The 24,367-nt window shown below is 43.7% G+C and overlaps 1 protein-coding gene across 3 annotated transcripts in view; it reads left to right on the top strand.

Moving 5' to 3' along the window:
• pdzrn3 (PDZ domain containing ring finger 3) overlaps positions 1 to 24,367 on the top strand; it is a 158,097-nt gene that overhangs the window by 13,947 nt on the left and 119,783 nt on the right. For all 3 annotated transcript variants that reach the window (XM_004914146.3, XM_002938384.4, XM_002938383.4), the window contains one exon: positions 5,112 to 5,219. In XM_004914146.3, coding sequence (XP_004914203.1) covers positions 5,112 to 5,219 — 108 coding nt within the window. The remainder of the gene's footprint in view (positions 1 to 5,111; positions 5,220 to 24,367) is intronic.

A 24,367-nucleotide genomic window follows, 5' to 3' on the forward strand; every position in this document is an offset into this window, starting at 1 on the left:
TGTTCCTGTAGAATTGTGCTTAGTACAGGGGGTTACCTAAACTGCCATAGTTTTATGGTATCTCTCTGTACAGGCTATGAGCCAACTTAGGGGGCTGTTCCTGCTGAATTGTGCTTAGTACAGGGGAATCCCTATGCTGCCATAGTTTTATGGTATCTCTCTGTACAGGCTATGAGCCAACTTAGGGGGCTGTTCCTGCTGAATTGTGCTTAGTACAGGGGAATCCCTATGCTGCCTTAGTTTTATGGTATCTCTCTGTACAGGCTATGAGCCAACTTAGGGGGCTGTTCCTGCTGAATTGTGCTTAGTACAGGGGGTTACCTAAACTGCCATCGTTTTATGGTATCTCTCTGTACAGGCTATGAGCCAACTTAGGGGGCTGTTCCTGCTGAATTGTGCTTAGTACAGGGGAATCCCTATGTGCCATAGTTTTATGGTATCTCTCTGTACAGGCTATGAGCCAACTTAGGGGGCTGTTCCTGCTGAATTGTGCTTAGTACAGGGGAATCCCTATGTGCCATAGTTTTATGGTATCTCTCTGTACAGGCTATGAGCAAACTTAGGGGGCTGTTCCTGCTGAATTGTGCTTAGTACAGGGGAATCCCTATGTGCCATAGTTTTATGGTATCTCTCTGTACAGGCTATGAGCCAACTTAGGGGGCTGTTCCTGCTGAATTGTGCTTAGTACAGGGGAATCCCTATGTGCCATAGTTTTATGGTATCTTTCTGTACAGCCTAAGAACAAACATGGGGGCGTTTCCTGCTGAATTGGGCTGATTACAGGGGAATGCCTATAGTGGCAGAGTATCTGTCATTACAATAATACAGAAATGGAGGGGTTTGTGTTCCTGCTTATGCTTTACCTGGAGTATTAATTTACTGGCCATATATGGCTGGTTCATTGTTTTTTCAGACCACACCTCTAGCTGAAAGGCCACACCCAGTCTGGTTTCCTGATATTATAACAACAAATCTGGCTACTACCATTAGGCCCAGACTGGCAAATGCCAGAGGGACTGCTGTAAGATGCTATAGGCAGTGACTATTTCATGGGCTGGGGGGGCTGTTTGCACTTGAAATGCCTGGGCCTACTTTACATCCTAGTACAGACCTGATTACCTTGGTCATTGTAGTACTGTCTTATCTATAGTTCCATGGATCTCCCATTCCTCTTCATATTATTGATTAATGTTTTTACTAATTAGGAGAATTATCTTTTATTTATTTAATACTGGCATCAGTCCCCGCCCCAGAGGAGCCAACTATTCCAGTTTCCCATTATACACACCTAGAATATAGTGTAGGGGATCCGCAGTAGAAGGAGACTATCACAGACATGTTAAGGCGCTTATGGCCATGGCAATAACAAGGCTCTGTTAGGAGTTTTAAGTACATGTGAAGTGAAGTCTTCAGGGTAATTAACGGGTAAGGGTCACTGCTGGCCTCTCTAAAGTGGCTTTGCCCCCCTGACCTCTAATATCCACTCAGACACCAATTAGAATCTTGCAAACACATAGGGGATTGTGGCTCCCATGCAGCTGTTGTTGCTAATATGCTCTGTGTATAATGAGCTTTATATTGCATATATTTTGCCTTAGGGCAGTGGTATGCGCGACAGTTTTGGCCATTTTGTCGCTCTGAATTAACCACTATACCTGTAAATATTCACCTTGTTGGGTTTATTTGTTGCTATATTCACTAACCTGCTCCCCAGTTGCCTTGAGAAAGGTGCTAGCTGTGTTAGCTGTGGAGCATTACACTAGGCAAGCAACATGGCAGCTCCGAACAAAATACTCAGTCAAAATGATCTGTACACATACCAACCTGTGTGCTGTACCTATTACAGGTGGTTCTGTTTACTTTCACATTGCCAAAACTCTATTACTTTGACTACAGGTTGGTTCTGGCCCCAGCTACTAAAGCTGAAACAATTCAGCAATAACAATACAATATTAGGGTAATTGTAATAAAAGGCTCTAATTAAGCCACGGGTTTTGTAACCTTTAGCAGCTAAACAGGTAATATATCTGCTGATTGGTTGCTTTGGGTTACCAGACCAGTAGCAAACGAGGCGCCAGTTATTACATTTCTCTATTATGACCCCACAATTAAATCGAAATGAAATTGCCTTGGATTACAGCATATTCCTTGTGTTTTCATATGTATGTTGTGTCCTCCTCAACTCTGTTGATTTGTCTGTGGATCCACACCCCTGGCTCTACCTAAAGCTGGCCATACACGCACTGATAATATCGATGAAACCTCGTTTCGTACGATATTCGGTGCGTGTATGGCAAGTCGGCGAGTCGACCGGTATCGCAGGAAGCTGCTGATATCAGTCGACTCGCCGATAGGGTGGGTTAAAAGATTTTGATCAGGCGCCATAGAAGGCGCCTGAGCAAAATCTGCCTTCAGGGCTGAATCGGCAGAAGGAGGTAGAAATCCTATTGTTTCCACCTCCTTATCTGCCGTTTCAGCCCTGAACGGTTAGTTGTGGAGTTAACGATCTTTCGTGCGAACGATGGTCGCACGAAAGATTGCAAATCGCCACGTGTGTGGCCACCTTAAAGGTCCCCATACACCTTCAGATCCTACAGGTGGGTGATATCGGGAGAATCCAGGCTACTTCGGGCATTTGGCCCTGGGGCCAAACAATCGAATTATAATGACGGGTATAGGAAAAGTCGGTTCAGGAACCGCATCAACGAGCCAATGTGGTCCCCGATCCAACTAAATCTTTTAACCTGCTCAATCGATATCTGCCCGATTTCAGTCTAAGGGACCGATACCGGCAGCTAGAATCGTCCCGTGTTTGGGGACCTTAAGCTGATCAGAAAACCCTACACTACAATAATAAGACCCATAATGGGTATAAATAGTCGGTATTTGGGAATCTGATCAGCGTTTCCTTCTGCTTTAAAAACCCAATGGGTGAGCTTTAGCCTATAAGATAAACTCATATCAATAGGAATTTCTTGGAGCTCTCTGGGATTAGTTCCCAGAATTCCTTGTGTTTCTTAGCACAGTTACAGTGCTGCTTCCCAAAGCTAACAGACCCCTATATAACTCCCACTTACTTTCCTCCTAGGCTCCTCCGCTCCCAAGCAGTCTTTCAACTTTTGCATCATTCAGGGCAGTGATCCCCAACCAGTGGCTCGGGGGCAACATGTTGCTCACCAACCCCTTGGATGTTGCTCCCAGTGGCCTCATAATTGGTGCCCATTTTTACATTTCTTTGGAAGCACAGAGACACAGTTTTATTCCAAGCAGAGAGCCCTGCAGGCCTACTGTCCCCATGGGGCTACCAAATAGCCAATCACAGCCCTTATTTGGCATCCCCAAGGGACTTTTTGATGCTTGTGTGGCTCCCCAACACTACACTGCTCCCGGTGGTGGCTCTCTGAACATACGCCTTAGACAAGACACAAGGAGCAGGAGGCATATATCAGGGTAAGCTGGAAGATAAGTAGGGGTTGAAAAAGAGAATTGGATACAGATGGGGATTATATAGTAACGGGTCAAAGGTTGCTCCATTTCTAGTAAATTATAGTAGCCATTCACAGCCCAGACTGGCAATCTGTGGGTTCTGGCAAATGCCAGAGGGGTAAGATGTCATAGACACTCACTATTTAGAAGAGTGGTGGGGGGCTGTTTGCACCTCTGTTTACTTGAAATGCTAGGGCCTAATTTAAATCTCAGTCCAAGACTGAGCCAATCAGAATTTACTGGTCTTCTGTCTAAAAGTCGGCATCTGCAAAGGGCAGCACAGAGGATGCTGGGAGCAGGCAGCAAGATGGTGGCAGCATGATCTGCAACCCTGGGCTGGGGAAGATTTATAAAGAAGAGGGGTGCTGGCCTGGGGTAAATATAGCAACAAATTTACCTAACAAATTGACACCACAATGATGTGGGGTTTTGTTATCCATTAATTAAGACTCTATGAGAAATGGCAATGGCAATGTTTCTGTAGAACAGGGTTCTAGATAACTGATCCCATGCTTGCAGTTTCTTGTGGATAGTTGAGTAGAAGTTGGAGAGTAAGAGGCCTAGGGGGCTGCAGTCTCATTAATCAGGGCACAGAGTTCCTGAGCAGAATATGCGTCAGCGGGCCAGGGATACGGATATTACACCTTGACGTATATACACACAATACACAGCATGAGGTGTGTGAGCCGTAGAACCGGCATAGAGCGCTCTCTGTCTCATGAGTAACCACAAGATAAACAGTTAAACCGCTATGAAACTGTCTCGCAATTATCTCCGACTGCGGTTACCTGGATGCAAAGTCACACTCCATAGCTCTCATTTACCGACGTAGTCGCACACCTCCGGGTCCTCGCGAGGGATTCTGGGATAAAGGGAGAATGAATGGGAAACTGAATGTACAAGCCACAAAGCAAATTCCTATGGATCAGGGGTTAAAATGCAACAGAGCGCAAAACTAGCATAGGCTATCAGATTACTGTGCTTAAAAGAGTATGCTACCTGCATATTAACTCTATGCTGGAAATACTTTTCAAATTGTAATTTCCTTTTCATTTAGGTTTGAAACCAGTGAGAAAGTGTAATGAATGAATATTGAAAATTATATTTTCTTTCATTAGGTGGTGTAAGTATAAATCAATGCTAATATTAAAACAATTTTATTGTGGCTTGTAACATTTTTTAGCTGTCTGATCCTGAAAAACTTAAGATAAGCTGATAAAACTAATTACCAGACTACTGAGAAGCCCCTGATAATGAGCAGCTCAAAGGCTGCTGCTTAGAGATGGGAGGGGTTTGTTTGTTCAAAGGTAGATCTGAATGTATAGGCATTCCCAGACAGTCTGTCTATTAGATATCCAGACTACTATGTTAGTTCTGTCCAATCATTGACCCAAGGGCTAAAACATCATATTGGCCCAATTTTGGACTAAATGGATTAAGAAAAGATCCAATTGTTTGGTGACTTATAAGAAATAATAGGGTTTTATCTTCAGGTGAAATTTCTCTCTCTCTCTCTCTCTCTCTCAATAAATATAATATAATATAATATATTTGAACATTTGGAAGGGTTGAAGTATGTAACTATGCAAAATAATGAAACCGCTTCTCTTTATAATGTTTTGCAGGATAATCAAGATGGACCATCCAGCGAAGGGATATATGTTTCTAAAATAGTTGATAGTGGCCCGGCGGCTAAGGAAGGGGGACTTCAGATCCATGATAGGATTATCGAGGTATGTGAAGATCATCTAATATCTCTCATTAGCTGCTCGGTAAAGGCTTGGATGTAGAACTGCAAATGCCTTCTGCTTGTTCAGCAAAGAAACCTCTGACCTTCAGGGCTTGAGCCACATCTCTAAATATAGAAAGAGAACTGGGCAAGAGTTCCTCGGCCTAGTGAGGGGGGCAAATGGAGATTGTTTACTGTGGCCAATGGATCGTCTTACTAGTCTAGATCAGAAAACTGTGGATTACATTACTGGAATTTACAGAATAGAAGGAGAATAATGAAGGTTTAGGGAGATTTAGCCTCCCCAGAAAGTCTTAAGTGGAAAGCCTTCTATTTGTAGCCTCCCTAAGCAGTACTTTCACCCTCCTCATCCTCTGCTTTGAGATTAAAGGGCAGCTCATACCCAGCAAGGGTCTGTGGGCATTGTAAAATGTAACCTTGTATAGTTTGACTGTGTGATATGTTTAATGGTGTCACGTGATGTTCTATATAAAGTGCTTAAATCTGTGCATGTATCTTTGCCATTTTGAGGTATTCGTAGTATGGTGATTGTTGTGCAACAACTGAAGGGCAGATCACAGTCATTAAGTGGTAATTGTTTCCTTGGGCCTCACTAATAGAGCATATATTAAGGATAAGTAACTGGGAATTTTGGATAAATCCATCTGTGCAGTTGATAGACATATGTTTTGCACCCTGTGGGTTTGACCCTGTTGTTTAGGACAATGACTCCCAACTAGTTTCTAGCGAGTAATGTAATGGTCACTGCTCTTAGATGGAGCTTTTTAAGTCCAGCCTGAGGCACACTGGGAAATCAACAAATGTAGTAAACTCAGGGATGTAAGTGTACAGCCAATCGGAGTCACTTGGGGCTAGTCGGTGGCCAATCTCTGCAATATTCAAGGGGTGGTACAATATATTTTTTCCTCAAACCATTAACAAAGACAATACACTTCCAGCTTCAATGTTACTGGGCTCCCTCCAGTGTGGATAGTTCTATCCCTAGCATATGTTACCAACACTTTGCATTTGAAAATAGTTTTTGTGGGTACAAATCACTAAGCACCTTTGCTTTAGCCGTGTACCCATGGTTGTCCCCAGTTCTTCTGTATTTGCTCTCAGCTCCGTATTGCTGTATCTTATGTTATATTATACATGTGAACAAATAAAATGTATTTTTATTGTGAGATTTAAATCCAGTCCACTATAAAGGACATTATAGTTATTTATTTATTTCTGACAATCTTTTAGTATGTGGTAATATCCCTGAGGGTTGCTGTCTGTGCATTCCCAGATAATGAATGGATGAAATCAGATTTAATTAGCTCTCTATGGGTGTCAGGGGGTTTCACTCTAATTTCCTAACTGCTTTACTTTGGAAAGCTTCTTCCCAAAAACAAAGACAACTTTTGGGTATAAGCAGCTGGTGCTGCAGTGTCTCTTTGCAGTGAAGTAATTAGAGATGTGATTTAAATATGAAAAATATCAGTTACACTTGCACTTTCAGATTTCAGAGCATGGACTGAATGTTCTTAAGGGGGAACTTTATCTTTGTATTAAAGAGATCCTCCAGATATTTTAAAGAGACCAACCTCCCATCACAAAGTACTACCTGCACTTGTCCATAGAGGCTTTGGTTGGCTGCCATCATTCTGTTCCTGATACCTATGGCCTTAGTTTTGGTTCATGATGTCACATGTGTCTAATGACTAACTGGACCTGTGTATTATAAGAAATTATTTAAACCAACCAAGCAGTATATCAGAATTCCCGCTGAGGTTCACTGACTTTGACTCCTGCAGCTCGGGGCTTTTTTTTTTATCTACTTAGCGACTTCTTATATCCTGATATTGGGGGCTTATTCTATATCACATTAAAGCCATGACATTCTGAGGCTAATTCCTATATACTTGTAAAAGCAAGCCCCATTTATAGGAATTGCACATAGCTATTGTTAAGTACAACAAAATACGGCTAGACTACGGTAGAATACAGTTTGCCCAACATAAACCGTGGGAACTGGTATCTAAGTTTGGCTGCCGGGGCTGGAAATGCTTGTGTGTAATATTATCAGCGAGCAGAAATAGAACCACGCAAAGTATTCCTGCTTCTTTATCATATGTTTTGGGTATAATTAGTCTTACTAATCCCCAGGGAAACAGAGGCCATTAATCACACAATCCACAATCAAGTGCACTAACTCCCAAGGGACTGTGCGTCAGCTGTGTGGGGCAGATCAGACTGCGGGTTTGGCTAGGTCTGGGATTCAATCATATTAGTTACTGCAGTGTCTGACGTGTGGCCCTACAGCAGTGGTTGTGCTACAACTCTGATCAGTAGGAGTAGCCTGTGGCCTTGCTACTATAGCTGTATATGTATATGTGTGGGTAGAGGGGTGCCTAAGGGGGTGTAGACAAGAGTAACCCAGGCTCAGCTCTGCCCGTGGCCTTCCTTGAGCAGTTATGGAACCTAGCTCGCAAGGTCGCCATACTCGTAGCAATCTTTCGTAGATTGTTCCCACCCTCCACTGATGTTCAGGGCTGAATCATCAGATATGGATGTAGAAACAATAGGGATTCTACCTCCTTCAGCCGATTCAGCCCTGAATGTAGATTTTGCTTGGGTGCCTTCAATGGCACCCAATCAAAATCTTTTCACCCAGCTGTTCGACGAGTCGACCAATATCTGCAGCCTTTCGCGATATCAGTCGCCTTGTCAAGCCGCCATACACGCGCCGAATATAGGTACAAAACAAGGTTTCGTACAATATCATCGGTGCATGTATGGCCAGCTTATAGGCTTCAGAATCAAAATGTTCCTCAATGGAAAGTTCTATTGCTGTCAGTTACAGTTAGGATGTGCCCCCAAATGTACGCATAGATGAAAGGGGCCTGATATGCTTTTGCCTTTTTTGGGGGGCCAAGGGCCATGCAATTACAGTGCTACATTATTATTAGTCAATTCGACTTCACTTGTTTTATGGTATATATTTATATATGGAGATAACCCAACGTTCCGACTGCAGAAGGCAGCGAGCAGCTCTGTGAATCATCTTTGAAGTGGGAAAGTGCACATTTTTGTAATTAGGGGGTTGCAGAGTGGGCTGATGGTTTGAATTGTAAAACTTCTGTTGATGGTTTGAGTTTGGCTACTGGAGGCCGGGGGGAGGCAGAATTGTGTTTATGAAACTGTGAATTCCGTGCCGACTGGTCATGCTTTTAATTTAGTTTGCTTGCTGTAGTTATATTTACCATCCTGTTGCGTGGGGCTCAATTACGCGGCAGTGAAGGATGTCACATCCATGTCACATGTGTCTAATGTCTCATTGGCTTGAAGGGTTTGAAGTCCACTATATTCTGTTGTATTGAACACTGGTGGTCAAACCTCAACCAATCAGCAGTTACCTTTTCCTGTTATAGCACAGTTGGGCTATTGTAAGCAGAGGTCTGACTGGTTGTTTTGAGTTACAATCCTAGGAAAACATTTGCACGCCAAATGAGCCCCCCAACAAAGAACGACATAACTCTTCTTGTTTACATACTGTGCTTACAAAATATATAACCCTTTCTACCTAATCCGTAATGATTGTTTTTCATCTGTCTGGAAGAAAAAGGATATGTGGCGGCCTGATTTCGCTTTCCGTATGCGAACGCAAACATGTGGTATTTATATGATTGCTGTTTCACAGTAAATGAATTATGCTGATGTTTACTCGCAGATGTTCTTGCTATGAACGTTCCGTTCCAGTGCCTCCTCGTGTGGACGAGGGTTTTCATTTCACTCGTTAGGCTGAAAGCTTCCTGGCAGAACTCAAATCATTTCTGCTAAATTTACTGTTTTCTTATCGGTTTCGGAACAAATATATGTATTAACTTTTGGGAAACAAGTTCACGGCAGCCATATTCTAGAGCACTGGGACACAGACTAGGGCAGAAGGAGTCGATGCAGTCAATTAAAGTAGAACTAAGGCTTATGAAAGTAATAGGCTAGAAATTCTACATTCTTATGTTTCTGTACCAGCCCAAGGCCCCCACAGCCCTTTAGCAGGGAAGATCTGTGCCCCTGAAGATGCCCCAGTAGCCCCCCATCTTATCTGCTGATTCCCAGCACATGCCCTGGGCTGTTGGGGCCAATGTATTTTGTATCATAATTTAATAATCAGTCTGTGTGACTGAACCCCACTTTCTGCTTGATAATTTGCAACGACCCCTAAGCTTATCATTTCAACAGCAGCCCTGAGATCCAAATGGTGAGCTCCTGTAGACAACTTGGAAGGCCTGGATCATTACTGTTATAGGGCTGCTGAACCAATGGGCCAGGATAGTACGTTCTGTATATAAAATGCAGCATTTCTAGTCATATTCATCCTTTGGTTCTCCTTTAATCCCCTTATGAACAGGCTCTGCAAAGTCCATTTGCAAGTAACTGAATTGGAAGTTAATTGCCTTAGCGTTTCAACTCAGACCCAACTCTGCGAGTCCTGCAGAATCAATTTGTGCTTTAGCAAACTATATTATGAGAGCGGTAGTTAAATAACTGGATTTAATGGCAGATTCTGTGCTTTCTTGGACACATTTACTGTTTCTGTTACAGCCACTAAACCAGTTTATTCTTTTCCCTTTGACATTTTCTGTGGGAGATCTTGAATTTATGAAATGATGACTGTCTTGCTTTCTATTCTCTTGCTTCTATAAAGGTATTACAGACTCTGATGACAGTTTCAGCTTGTTTGTTTGCATTGTTTGCTGGCTGTGTGGCTACACAATTTGGCCAGGAAAATGATGCTTGTAATGTAATTAATAGGGACAAAAGTGCACAAAAAGTGGGCACCTCCTTGCATGGCAGCATTTCTTGGGATAAGTCTCCTGACCTGGGCATTGGTTTCAGTACAGGTTTTAAGGTGGCCGTACGCGCTAAGATCCGCTCGCTTGGTGAGGTCGGCAGTATCCCAATATTGGGGCAATTCTGTCCCAGGGCCAAACAATTGAATTAGAATGACGGGTATAGGCGCTGTTGGTTCAGGGACCGCATTAAAGAGCCGATGCGATCCCCGATTCGACTAAATTTCAAACCTGCCCAATCGAGATCTGGACAATTTCAGCCCAGATGTCAGTTAGGCAGGGCCGTCATTCTACCCATACACTGACGGATAAGCTGCCGAATCAGTATAAAGGACCGATATCTGCAGATAGAATTGGCCCGTGTATGGCCACCTTAAGGCCTCCCCCCCCATTAGCTTTTATAGGACAGACATGCCACAGCATTGGTTCCACAGGCTTAATCCTTCCACATATTGTGTCTTTTAAAGAAGAGAGACTGCCCAGACCAACACCCAAGGCATAAGGCCATGGATGTGGGAGCACTCCAAGGCAAAGTAAAAATATATAAGTACAATGGAAGTGCAACACATCAGGCCCAATTAGCTACAAGCTCACAGAAGAGAGGGGGATTGATCAATGCACATTCCCTGGCCCTGGTTTCACTAGGCATTTAGTATCTAGGCAAGTGCATGTATTTACAAAAACAGGAGTGGCTTATCAATCGTATGATCGTAACTTTGTTACTAAAAAAAACCCTTTCTGTAAATACAAGCACTTGTATAAATACCAAATGATTAATTAATAGGGATAAAGCTAAAAGATGATATTATTATCATTATTTATGGAAAACTAATTCCTAGTGATGTAATAATCTCTTTACAAGAAGCTATGTTTTTGTGGCAGGGGGTGTAGCTTGATATCAGGAAGTGGCCAGGTGAAAATGTCTGACTATGGTTTTTCCCATGCCAGTGAAGCACCCCTATCCTATTTGATAGCCCGGGGAAACTATAACTTATTTAGATATTTCCCTGTGCTAAAAACAGTTCTGAAGGAAAATTGGTAGAAACACCCAGCTTGGGCCCAACTTGGTTTTGCAGAATTCTACACAACAGGATGTAGCAGCCCAGGAGGCTGTATCGGCGAATAGGAAGCAGGCATTCTCATTATAAGAGTATGTATTTAGCATTAGCATTTCTGTGAATTTGACAAATGATTTTTCCTCACTTTTTTCTTTTTTTTATGTTCTGCCTCAACATGTTTTAATGCTCTACAATAAAACCTAAAGACAGAGAGACTGACAGCAGCAAGCGTTAGAACAAATAGGTGCTAAGTTCAGGAGAAAAAAGGCCCCAACCTGGAAAATATTATGTTTCTGTATCTCTAAACCAAGGTGTCTGGGCTGAATCGGGTAACAGCCCCATTTCTCATGTCCGACGGGGCATATCTGAGTGTGAAGTATACACAGGAATCAGACAGCTGGGGTATGAGTTGCGGGGCCTGAGGAAGAGCTGCAGTGCCAGATTAGCCCACTTGAGAACACAGGAGGAATCCACAGATGGCTCATTTCTCGCAGAGAATGTGCAGCTGAGCGTGGCGCGGAGCACTCTAGTCAGGCTGGAATACCCATCAGCGTGTCCTCTGGATCATGCCGGGCTTGTCATTTTCCACAGACCCATAACATGATCGCTGTAAGATATTGGCTAGTTAGCACCCAGTGTCATCAGATAGTTAGTAAAATACTTATACTTACTTGAAATATATAATTAAGGGAATACTTATCATGGCCATTTAAAGGGGTGGCTTTAAGTTAACCTTTAGTAGGTTATAGAATGTCCTATTCCTAGCAACTTTGCGATTGCTGTTTATTATATAATATATATAAATATATATGTCAGAAACTATATTATTATTAATATTATTATTAACATTTATTTATAAAGCACCAACATATCCCGCAGCGCTGTACAATAAGTGGGTTACATACATTGGACATACAGAGTAACATATAAAGCAATCAATAACCGATACAGGAGGTGAGGAGGGCCCTGCCCAAAAGAGCTTACAATCTACAAATATATAGTTTCTGACTTATTTGCCTTCCTCTTCTGCCTCTTTCCGGCTGTCAAATGGGGGTCACTGACCCAAGCAGCCGAAACAGAATTGCTCTGTGGGGCTACAGTTTTATTGTTTTTGTTACTTTTTATTACTTATCCTCCTATTCATTCAAACCACTGCCTGGTTACTAAATAATACCCTAGTAACCCGATAAGGGTAAATAATACCCTAGTAACCCAATAAGGGTAACTAATACCCTAGTAACCCGATAGCTTCTATCATGTGACTGAAACTTGTGTATTATAGTAAGTAATGTACCCCCTGTTGTAAAATATGATGATATTAGAAGTCATCTCGGAGTTCTATGACCTGTATAAAAGCGCTAGACATGTTATCAGCGGCGGACTGGGCCACCGTTGCATCTGGAAAAAACCCAGTGGGCCCCAGCGGCCCAGACCTGAACCTCCCAGGGCACTCCCGTGTCTCCCTCCCCCGACGTGCCGGAGGTGAGTTTCATTTAGATGCGCTCAGGGGAGGGGGCTCCTGCGGGGGGGGGGATAAAGGCGGCTGGGGCCATTGGGGGGTGCAGGGGCCCCTGAGGCAGAAGCCCCGGTGGGCCTTGCACCCCCCAATCCAAACCTGCATGGGATGTAATATCTTTGTATGGTCAAGTAGACTCTTTCAATATCCTTATATCTAACAATAGGAGGTACAACATTCCCTATATAAATCTGTTTTGGACTGTTTTGACACCCAGTGAAGGAGGTGATGAAACTAAGCTAATTTAAGTCCTTTGTAAAAGAGAGAACAAGGCGTGACGCGCGTTTGCAGGGAGTCTCCCCTTGTACCATAGATATACTGTTTGCCCAACTAGTTACAAATCTGTCAGGGTTTTTCATCACCATTTGTGGCTTCAGATGTCACAGTGTGTACAGAATAGGCTGTGCTGCTTATATATAAAACATGACAAGGCCTCACATTGACTAGAAGTTTCAGCCTGTTGTGAACAAACCGGTTATTTTCATATTCAATATGTCAGCTAATACTTGTTTATGTGTTTGCTAGCCTATTAACTGCAATTACACTCATTAATGGGAAAAAAATTGCTTTTTAATTGCTGCTTGCAATGGTCTCGCCCCTAATTTAAATTCTAAATATATCAGTTATTATATTGTGTATCAATAAAATACTCCCCAAGGGGCACCTCCTGATGCCGGAGAGCCACAGCCCTCATTCCCATTCCGTTTAGCTGCCATTACTTCCCTGATCATTAGCGTCTGAACATCCAACACAGTTACAGTTTGAAAACATGGAGGCACCAACCCAAGATGAAAGCAAATACACGGGGCGGAAGGTTCATGGGCAGTGTGGGAAGAGAGGAGCGGAATGTATTTGCCCCCCCCCCGAGATGCGGGCTCTTTTGGATGAGAAATCACCAGAGTGAAAACAGATTTGTTGAAAATCTCGGTTAAACCCTCTGTTGTCTGAGAACTGATCTGTATTTTCTTTGCTGCTCGAAAATTGTTTCTGTAACTTTTTGTGTAATGACAGAAACGGGGGAAAGTGATGAAAAGAAGAGACCAAAGAAAGTGCTTTTTCAAGATGATTGTGTCTGTGGGAAAACCTCGTCACTCCTGCTCCATCCTTTGTCTCTATAGAGCGGGAACTATAGCGCTCGGACTATGGGGCTCATTTACTAATGGAAGCCAAACACAACAACTTGGCATAACCTTCTGTTCATTTTTCCCTGAATGCAGTGTTTCCCCCACAATTCCAGTGTAATTGCCCCTAATTAATTATCTTACCTAAATAGGGAACCTAAGTCAAAATATACTTTGTGCGGCCTTCTGATAATTGCAGGACCATCAAGAATCATTGAACCTCAAAAAGGTGGGGCTTGTCAAAAGGTGGGCAGGACTTTGGAAGTGTCCGGGTAAATGGGAGTGACTGGGGCAGATTGGGGAGTGTCACAACTCAAATATTTGGTAGTATGTGGTACCCCCCCATAGGCCTTCAGATTGGCCATCACCATCTTGCTCTACCATTGCCAAATTGCCCTATGCTGCCTACTATTGTCTGCTCCTTCAAAAGCAACAACAACTGCTGCTGAGCCTCATTATATGAGGGGGTGGGGCTATATGTAAATATAAGGCACATAGACCCCAAAATAAACCTTTGGTCAGTGAACGAAATTGTAATTGTAAATAACTTCCCACTGTACATGTATTTGTTGTTTTCTATTCTCTGGGGGATCTGACTTTCAAAACAAAGCAGCCGAAGCTGATTAACAGACCCCTAAGAGTGAAGACACACAGAGCTTACTAGTAGCAGCTACTTAAGGTGGCCATACACGGGCAGATTGTATCGGCCCGTGTAGGGGCAGGAACGAGAGGCCTGCCCGACCGATATCTGGCCAGGTATCAATCGGGCAGGTTAAAAGATTTAGTCGGATCAGGGACCGCATCGCCTCGTTGATGGGGTCCCCGAACCGAATGCCCCATTGCTGCCATTATAATTCAATCGTTTGGCCCTGGGGCCAAATTGACCTACATTTTCCCCGATAACGCCCACCTGTAGGTGGGGATATTAGAAGAAGATCCGCTCATTTGGTGACCTCGCCAAGCGAGTGGATCTTCAAGTGTATGGGCACCTTTAATAGACAATGTTGATCATTTACTGATAATTGTCTCTATGTGTGTTTTAGCAGAGGCAATTCTCAGTATTGTCTATGGCAGGGGATTTTCTGGAGTTTAGTAGCTGTGGAAAAGTAGCTGCTACTAGTAGCTCAGTGCGTCTTCACCCTAAAGAAGCTTGCAAGCCTGACTCTTGCTGTACTGTTTCATAAGACAGAAGCAGGCAACAGAGAACTATAGCAATTACATGTACATATAACTCAATGTGAATTGGAAAACTTGTTTAGAATCACGCTTTCTTTTACTAGGCAGCATTTTATATTTGGGTTTACATCCCCTTTAAGCTGATAATAACGAAACTCGTGACACTATTGATTTCCCCCACAATAATAACAGGGTGAGTGACATGAGACTTTATAGTTAGTTGTGACCCCTACAGAGCTTGGGGCCCCTGCGCATCTGTCCAGCCCCTCCGGACACCGACGTCCAATTCATAAAGCATAATCATATTACATGCTGCAACGTTTGGAAGATGACAGCGGCGGATACTTTATTTTTGCAGACCAGACGCATTCTTTCCTTTTATTTTATTTTAATAAAAGTTCACAGCGTGTTGACTCTGTTCCACGGGGGCGATGAAAGAGCAGAGACGCGGCGCTTATCCCCACTGAGGGACCCAGCAGTAATTGCCTGCATCCTTACAGACACGGAGATGGGCCCGCGAGGTGGGGCGGCCGCTTGGCCTTGGGACAGGCCTTGGTGACGGAGGAAGTTTATTATAAAATAACAAGAAATGACAACTCTGGGCAGGAGTCTGAGGGCAGAAATAACCAGAGTGACTATTTGGTAACAGAATGATGAAGAGGCGTTTAATCAGCTGTGAAAACCATTTATTGTGATTACCGTACGAAGGGCATTTCTGTTCCGTCTCCTGTCGCAATTCCAAATGTTTCAAGCTGGTTTCGATTTCTTGTAACGTCCATCCTAGGGGGGAGAAAAGCGGTGGGGGGGGGGGGGGGGGGGGAGGTAGTTTAAACATCTCCTGTTATTTTTACTGGATTGGTTCAGAGTTTATTATTTCGAAATGGTCTGTGATTTTTATTTAATTTGAGTGACGTAAGATAGACTTCCAGCATTCCATTCATTTCTCTTTATCTATATGTTTGGTCTTCTGTTTCATTGTGCTAGTATGTGGTAATGTGCATTAAAGGCTCCCTATAGATTTGTACAGGTATGGGACCTGTTATGCCCAGGATATAGGGGTTTCTGTATAAAGGGTCTTCCGTAATTTGGATCTCCATACCTTAAGTCTACTAAAGAATCATTTAACCATTAAATAAACCCGATAGGGCTGTTCTGCCCCCAATAAGGGGTAATTATATCTTAGTTGGGATCAAGTACAGGTACTGTTTTATTATTACAGAGAAAAGGGAATCATTTAACCATGAAATAAACCCAATAGGGCTGTTCTGCCCCAATAAGGGGTAATTATATCTTAGTTGGGATCAAGTACAGGTACTGTTTTATTATTACAGAGAAAAGGGAATAATTTAACCATTAAATAAACCCAATAGGGCTGTTCTGCCCCAATAAGGGGTAATTATATCTTAGTTGGGATCAAGTACAGGTACTGTTTTATTATTACAGAGAAAAGGGAATCATTTAACCATTAAATAAACCCAATAGGGCTGTTCTGCCCCCAATAAGGGGTAATTATATCTTAGTTGGGATCAAGTACAGGTACTGTTTTATTATTACAGGGAAAATTGAATCATTTTTACAAATGTGAATTGTTTGCTTATAATGGAGTCTATGGCTTTCTTGTAATTTGGAACTTTCTGGATAACAGGTTTCCGGATAACCGATCCCATACCTGTATTTTATTTCTCTTAAAAATGTTAAGGGGTGTATGTATAGTTCATTTGCTTAATGAAGGCTGTAGAATAAAAATTCCAGCCTTCCTTACAAGACCATTGTTTTTATTCCTGTGACCTCCCATTGCCTCCCTTTAGTGCTATAACCTCCATGAAGGCAGCAAGCAATATGACTAGGGGTATTTTCTGGTGCATTTAGGGCAGCAGGAGTGACTCCCAAAGAATAATTCAAGAGCCGTCTGTTATTAAAGTGCAGGACCCAACCCTAAAACTTATGCTATTTATTGAATCTGTTCCCTAATCAGGGAAATGTTTGTAATTAGCTCTCTATTGTACTGACATTCACCTATAAGGATTGACTTTTAGAACAAAGTACATAGTATTGACGTTTATGCCAGCTCAAATACATGAACTTGGGAACTTATGGGAGCTGCCATACTGATGGGTCTGCTCAAGGGAAGCTCCGTATTATACTTGGGTATCAATGGAAATATGTTTAAAAATAAAATCCATGACTGGTTGAAGTAATACCCCTTACTAAGCGTCTTTTCCCAGCAGAATGTGCTCGATTGGCCAAAGACTGTGACTAATCACCCCCCTCTCAGGATAATAGAGAGCTCTTATGTCCCATCAGCTGTTACATGACCTCACTTACCCTCAACTATGATCATATCAAATTTTTTCATATATGGGATATATTTTTTCTAGGGACCAGCAATGTTTAGCAGGACAGAATGGGTTGAGAGATAGATATGTCCCTGTACAATGCAGATGATATCTCTGTGCCGGAATTGACTTGCTTCTCCGAATAAAACCATAACATTCTAAAGAGCAAGGAATTTTATTTTTCTTCTTCAGGGGCCTGGGTAATTAGCAAACAAATTCTGTGTAATCAGTCGTCGCTGTGGCTTCACGCTTTAATGACGTATGAATGCTATGTGATTGTACTGCCAGAAGACAAGTCTACAAACCACAGCAATAGCAATTTCCTCCCAGCCCACAAAACCTTGTGCATGACTCTTATTTGCACAGAATAAAATGCAGGTTGCCGTAATTTGGCCACAGCAGGTTTCAATATACTACTACATGTTCATCAAAGCTTCTGTAATGGGAACCTGGTTTGGCAAGAAGCTGTGAGTGTTACCCCTGGGTGCCTGTGCCAAGCTCTCCTCACTGCCTAAGGTACCATAGTGAAGTAGAATCGGGTTAAGAAGAGTTGAAAGGGAGACTTCTGGGGAAAACATGGAGTCATGGAGTCATTATACAGGGTTGGACTGGGCCGCAGGGACACCGGGAAAAATCCTGGTGGGCCCCGGCTCTAGTGGGCCCTGGTGGCCCAGACCCGACCCTTGCAGCGCTCCCCCTGCCCGACCACTCCTCCCCAGACGCGTTAAATTTACGTGCTCAGGGTAGAACTTTGGGTGGGGGGCCCTGCGAGGGGAGTTAGGGGGGGTAAGGGTGTGCGGGTGGCGGGGGCACCTGCAGGGCCCCTGGGGCGGGAGCCCCGGTGGGCCCTTCACCCCCCAGTCCGACCCTGAGGTTATATCATACTGCAACAGTTGCTCCAAAGCTCAAAACCAATTGGAACCAGTTCCCAAAACTATGGGCCCCTCTGGAGTGGGACCTGGAGCAGTGACAGGGGTCCCAGTGTGAAGGTTAATTTGGGGAGAATGCCTTTATCAATCAGCCCCAACGCTGGCATCAGCCAATCCCTGTGCTTGCAGATGGAGCCATTGCACCAGTGAAGGCCCAAGGAATGGATTTCAGGACTGAAATGGGGGGAGTCTGTACCAAAATCCACTCTCTCTGCCTGCACCCAGTCGACTCAATTCAACGGCTTTGGGTGCCAGGCACAGGGAAAGCATAGGGGCTGATTCTTGGTCTGGGTTCATATGCATTAGCCAAAGGGGCTTGAAGTGAAAAAGATCAACACCGCTGCTCTAGCCACTAGGAACTACATTGGGAAGTTGTAGTGCCAGAACATCTGGAGGCTGCTGTTTGTCTAGAATGCCATAAAACCCGACCCGGCACTGTATCCCCTGGGAGCTTTGCCCTTGTGGAGGGAGGGACTGGCCCATACAACAGATTATTTGAGAATAGTTTCTGCCCCATTAAATAAGGAAGAGGTACAATTTCTGCTCATGCCTTGCAGAGTTTTCAGATCACTTTCCGTTTCATTACCCACATGTAATTAATCATGTTGTACTGAGCTGTCTCATTACTCACTGAAACCTCACATAATGTGCACGGGCCGGCATAGATCCCCTTAATAACTGCGGGACTGGTACCAGTATGGGGGTCCGTGTGGAGAAGGAGAGAGAAAAAGCAAATTGGGCCAATAATGACCAATTATTTGTTTCAGTAGGACATTACAGCAAATGGACATCAGAGAGTTGTGGATACAGGGTTTCCAAATGAAAGGTGTTGCCTGTTTATAGAGTTAGTGGATTACACGCGTGTGAGAAACACTAGAGCTTGCAGGCAGCACAAGAGCCGTGTGAGTAACGGACTGGTAAAAGTGAAGCAGATGTCAGATGTGTCGGCTTATAAATTGTGGCGCGGGGCTTACAGCAGTCACAGGCAGATTGCCGCACACTTTCCCAATAACATTCAGATCTCACTCATGGCTTTGGTATGCTGTATGCCTTGCACGGCACTGTGTATCGCTGCTTGCCAAGCAATACTTTACTGGCATCCCTGCACTGGCTGCCAGGCTTATTAAAGATGGGCTTGAAGTTTTATTCCTGTGCAACATTTGCACAAAGTTGCTTTCTGGTGCAATTTAGCAGTTCCATTTTAACTGAGACTTTGCAGACAGCGCAAACTTTACAGTTCCAGTGAACTGGAGAATTACATTCTAGTGCAAACTTTGCTGATAGCGATGTTTATGGGGTGTTACATTCTTGTGCCAACGTTACGGACAGTTACATTCTTGTGCCAACGTTACGGACAGTTACATTCTTGTGCCAACATTACGGACAGTTACATTCTTGTGCCAACGTTACGGACAGTTACATTCTTGTGCCAACGTTACGGGCAGTTACATTCTTGTGCCAACATTACGGACAGTTACATTCTTGTGCCAACGTTACGGACAGTTACATTCTTGTGCCAACGTTACGGACAGTTACATTCTTGTGCCAACGTTACGGGCAGTTACATTCTTGTGCCAACATTACGGACAGTTACATTCTTGTGCCAACATTACGGACAGTTACATTCTTGTGCCAACGTTACGGACAGTTACATTCTTGTGCCAACGTTACGGACAGTTACATTCTTGTGCCAACATTACGGACAGTTACATTCTTGTGCCAACGTTACGGGCAGTTACATTCTTGTGCCAACTTTACGGACAGTTACATTCTTGTGCCAACGTTACGGACAGTTACATTCTTGTGCCAACGTTACGGGCAGTTACATTCTTGTGCCAACGTTACGGGCAGTTACATTCTTGTGCCAACGTTACGGACAGTTACATTCTTGTGCCAACGTTACGGACAGTTACATAGATTCATAGATTCATAGATTGCAGTGTTAACTTCAGACATTTATTTCCTATTGTATCTAATACATCTGATATGGAGTTGAGGAGCCTTGTAGTATCAGAATGAATGCTGGGGACTGCACCCTTAACGGAACAGTTCAGTGTAGAAATGAAACTGGCTAAAATAGACAGACTGTGCAAAATAAAAATAAAAAAATTGTAATATAGTTAGTTAGGCAAAAATGTAATCTATAAAGGCTGGAGTGGGCAGATGTCTAACATAATAGCCAGAACACTACTTCCTGCTTTCAGCTCTCTATCCTCTTAGTTAGTCAGTGACTATAGGGGGGGCCACATGGGACATAACTGTTCAGTTAGTTTGTGAGCAAACAGGTCACTGACTGCTAACAGATTGGAGAGCTAAAGGAGGAAGTAGTGTTCTGGCTATTATGTTAAACATCTGCTCACTCCAGCCGCTTTAGATTACATTTTTGCCTAACTAACTATATTGAAAACATTTTTATTTTGCACAGTCTGTCTGTTGTCTTTTATGGTTTCCATACACGTTGAGGTCCACTCGTTGGCGAGGTTGTGAAATGATCAGATCTTCTTCTGATATACCCTAAGGTGGGAAATATCAGGCTAATAACGGCATTGGCGGTCCCTGATCTGACAGGAAAATCTAACCAGTCTGATTGACTCCTGGCGGTTTTTTACCCAGATATCAAATGGGGAGGCCCTTTGGGGGGCCCCATACAAGGGCAGATAAGCAGAATTGAATCGGCAGCTTAAATCTACCCCTGTAGGGCCACCATTAGTCAGGGCTAAAAAGATTTCAGCAGGTAACTTTTTAAATTAGTGCAGATGGACATCCCAGGTATATCAGTGGGTGTTATCTGATATCTCTCAAGTGTGTTGTGACCTAACACTTCATACCATATCCCATCATTGTCCCTGTTATTGACATTCTTGGGTTGCTGTATACCCAAGCAAGCTGGGGCCCTCCAAGAGTTTTACTCCCAAGGCGATGCTATGGTGATGCAAGGTATTGGGCAATGCTAAGTATTGGCGCTGTCAAAACCCAGTGGGCCCCAGCGGCCCAGAACTGATCCCGAAGGGCACTCCATCGATACTCAGGTCTCGGTGGGAGATCTCGGAGGGGTGGGGGGCCCTGCGGGGAGGTGTGTGATGGCTGCGGCAGGGGCCATGGACCCCCAGGGACCCCCAGTCCGACCCTGGTCAGGAGGGCCACAGGTTGCACATTAGAGAATAGGTGTATAGTCGTTAACTTTGTAAAAAGAAATAAAGGAAGGTTGTGGTCTCCCCGTACATAAGAATATTCACTTTAAAGGCTACAGCAGGGATCTCTTTCTTCATTCTAAGCTACTTTCCAGCACACATTCCTTATACATTTTCCATTTTACAGTTATTTGTAAATGTAATTGCTATTGAAACCAGACCAGATCTGTCTGGCCGTTTCTACTCACTGCCCTGGCTCTGACTCCTGAAACAATGTAGCAGAAGCCAGGGGATTTAACAGGCCTGTGCAGAAGCAAGGAAGGCAAATTGGGGAATGGAATTATAACTGGAGGCAAATGGGTTTCTGCTACATGCTCCTGAGGTAGAACCAGCAGTACAGAAAGAGTTACAGCTGTAAACCTCCCGCTATCTCTCCGTAGGGGTTATTGCACTTCTGGGGTCCTAGGAGCTTGGCCCTGCTATGGCGGTTTTCCTCTATGGCATTATAGCAATCTGATATTATTTTTAGTTGTAGCAATAACTTCTATTGCAACATTTTAAATCATGCATGGATCTTCATCAGGAACTTCCATTTATGGGCCACTTGCCTGGCCACACTTTCATAAGACCAAGTCCCCTGGATCACTAGGCCATGTACTTTAAGACCCAAAATAAACCCCAGGGTTCAGCACCAGAACCAAAGATTATTTATCATAGATTTCATCAACTATAAATTAAAAAATAACACCTACAGAATCTAGGGGGAAGGTTCAGCACCTGAAGGACATCGGTTCCAGCCACGTACGGAGCTTTACACCTAAATAAGCACAAACGTTCTGGTTTTAACCTGTTTCAGGCATTTCCTTTAATAGTTGTGGGAAAATAAGAGGTCACGTCTGGGTGGAGCACATGCAGATTATTCGGTGCATATGCCTTTAATTAGTCACATGGGAAAATCCTCCGGCCAGACATGGCTGGAAGTGAAGAATGACGGGTATGATGGATAGACCCCCATTACAGGATGTATCGTTGTTGCTGTACTACAACACTAGCCACCTTGGGCAGCCAACAGCTGTATTGGGGGGTGTCAATAAGGGGTGCAATAATTAAGGTTCGTATTATTTCTACGGGGAAGAGAATTTATAACTGCCTGGGCTTATGGGTAATCTAGTAACAGGTATATAGTTTGCTCTGGATATAAAAACCCACAGCGACCAGTCAATATATTGCATTTATTGGACTGCTTTTGGAAAGCAAGTACTGGTGATGTTGGCTTACACACTATATAATTTATATGCCCCTATGTGTTTGGTCTCCCCAAAGACTGATTGGTTGGATACAGCAGAGGATCCCCCACCATTGGACTGTAATTTCACGCTAATGGGAGACTTTATAGATGGGTAGATGCTCCAGTGTGCAATTAATCTTTTGGCTCAGAATAAACTGTAACAGTGTTGAACCTTCCAGAAGTAGTAGAACTGCAACCCCCGAGCTCCGCCAGTGGGGTTACTGGGAGTTGTAGGTACTCCTATGACTATAAAGCTGATGGGTACAGAGCGAGTTTGTCGCCCGCAATAGAGCTCTGCTACCGCGGGCAACTAACTGCTTTGAAAAGCATTTCCATCGGCCAGGGGCGGCCCAAGCCGACTTGATGCCCTAGGCAACCCAGTCGGCCACCTGTGTGACTCATTGCGCCCACCATGTAGGGACAACCAGCTGGGGCAATTATAAGGGAGCGTGGACTAGGGGTAGGCAGGAGAGGTTCCTGCCTGGCGCACCCCAATCTTTGCACCCTAGGCAGGTCCCACTTCTGCCTATGCCTACTTCCGGCCCTGCCATCGGCAACAATAGGAGCCGCCGGTGGAAAGGCCTACTCATCGCTTCGGCTTTGTGAAGTCTCGTGAAGGTGCCCGACTTCTTCTTCATGGAGCCTTCTTAATTCCAAGTGGTTTGCCTTTCCCAACCTTGGCACGTACCTCTGACCCTCGTTTGTATGCGCGCACTCGTTTAGGAACAAAAGGGCCCTTCCTGGGCCGGCTCAAGGCACGGGGGTAATTACAGGAAGTCATATTAGTTATTGCAGCTGCTTAATTAAACGGAGTTATCAGTCAAGCGATAAAACTGGCCAAATGCAATTTGCTGAGAATATCGGGGAATAACAAGGCAGGTCTTGGGAAAGGGTGAGTCTGGGCCCCGGGACCAGCAATCCGACTCACAGGAAAGCACAACTAAACGGCGCACAGGAGGGAAGGGGAACTGGCTCTACCCATATTGGGCTAGATTCCCCTTTTATTAAAACCAGATGTTTTCCCTCCGGCCTTCCAGGCAATAAACCAGAGGTTTTATTTCGAATTATTCAGCAGATTCACAAAAGCAGAGGAATCCGTCATAAGAAGTGCCTTTTTTTTTTAATAACAAAAATTAAAAAAGGAATTATGGATGGAAATGCTGTATGGGGAATGTAAAGGATAAGAGTAATCACAAAATAGACTTACCCAAAGGGGTCCAAAATAAATCCCTGTGTTATTGATCACTTTAACCCACATTCAGTTTTAGCGTTGCTTAAAGTGCTGCAGAATCTTTCCTTACGCCCCATTAACTTTAAAGGGGAGGTGTAATTCTGCCTAATGAAAGAAAATGTCATTCTAAGCAACTTTTCCCTATACATTCTTTACACATTTTCATTGTTTTTCATGCGTGCAGGTAACTGCAATTGGAAGCGATGGGACATTGTGCACTGCTGGTTCTGTCTCTGAAACTATGTAGCAAAAGAAAGCCTTGCTTAACAAGTCACAGGTCTCTTAATCAGCTGGCTTCTGCTACATTGTTTCAATAGTCATAACCAGGGACAGAAAATGTATTTATATATATATACAGTATATATTGGAAAGTTGTCGTTTTGGGGATCAGGCATGTCGCAGCTCCTCATTACCAATAGAAAGCATGTTACCGGCTGTCTTTTTGTGAGGAGTCGGACTCAGCCGCAGATACACATAGGGTTTGCAAGTAATAATGCTGTATTTATTGTTTTGTTTTGCCAAACA

The sequence above is a fragment of the Xenopus tropicalis genome, chromosome 4 (assembly GCF_000004195.4).
Source record: "Xenopus tropicalis strain Nigerian chromosome 4, UCB_Xtro_10.0, whole genome shotgun sequence".
Taxonomy (NCBI): domain Eukaryota; kingdom Metazoa; phylum Chordata; class Amphibia; order Anura; family Pipidae; genus Xenopus; species Xenopus tropicalis.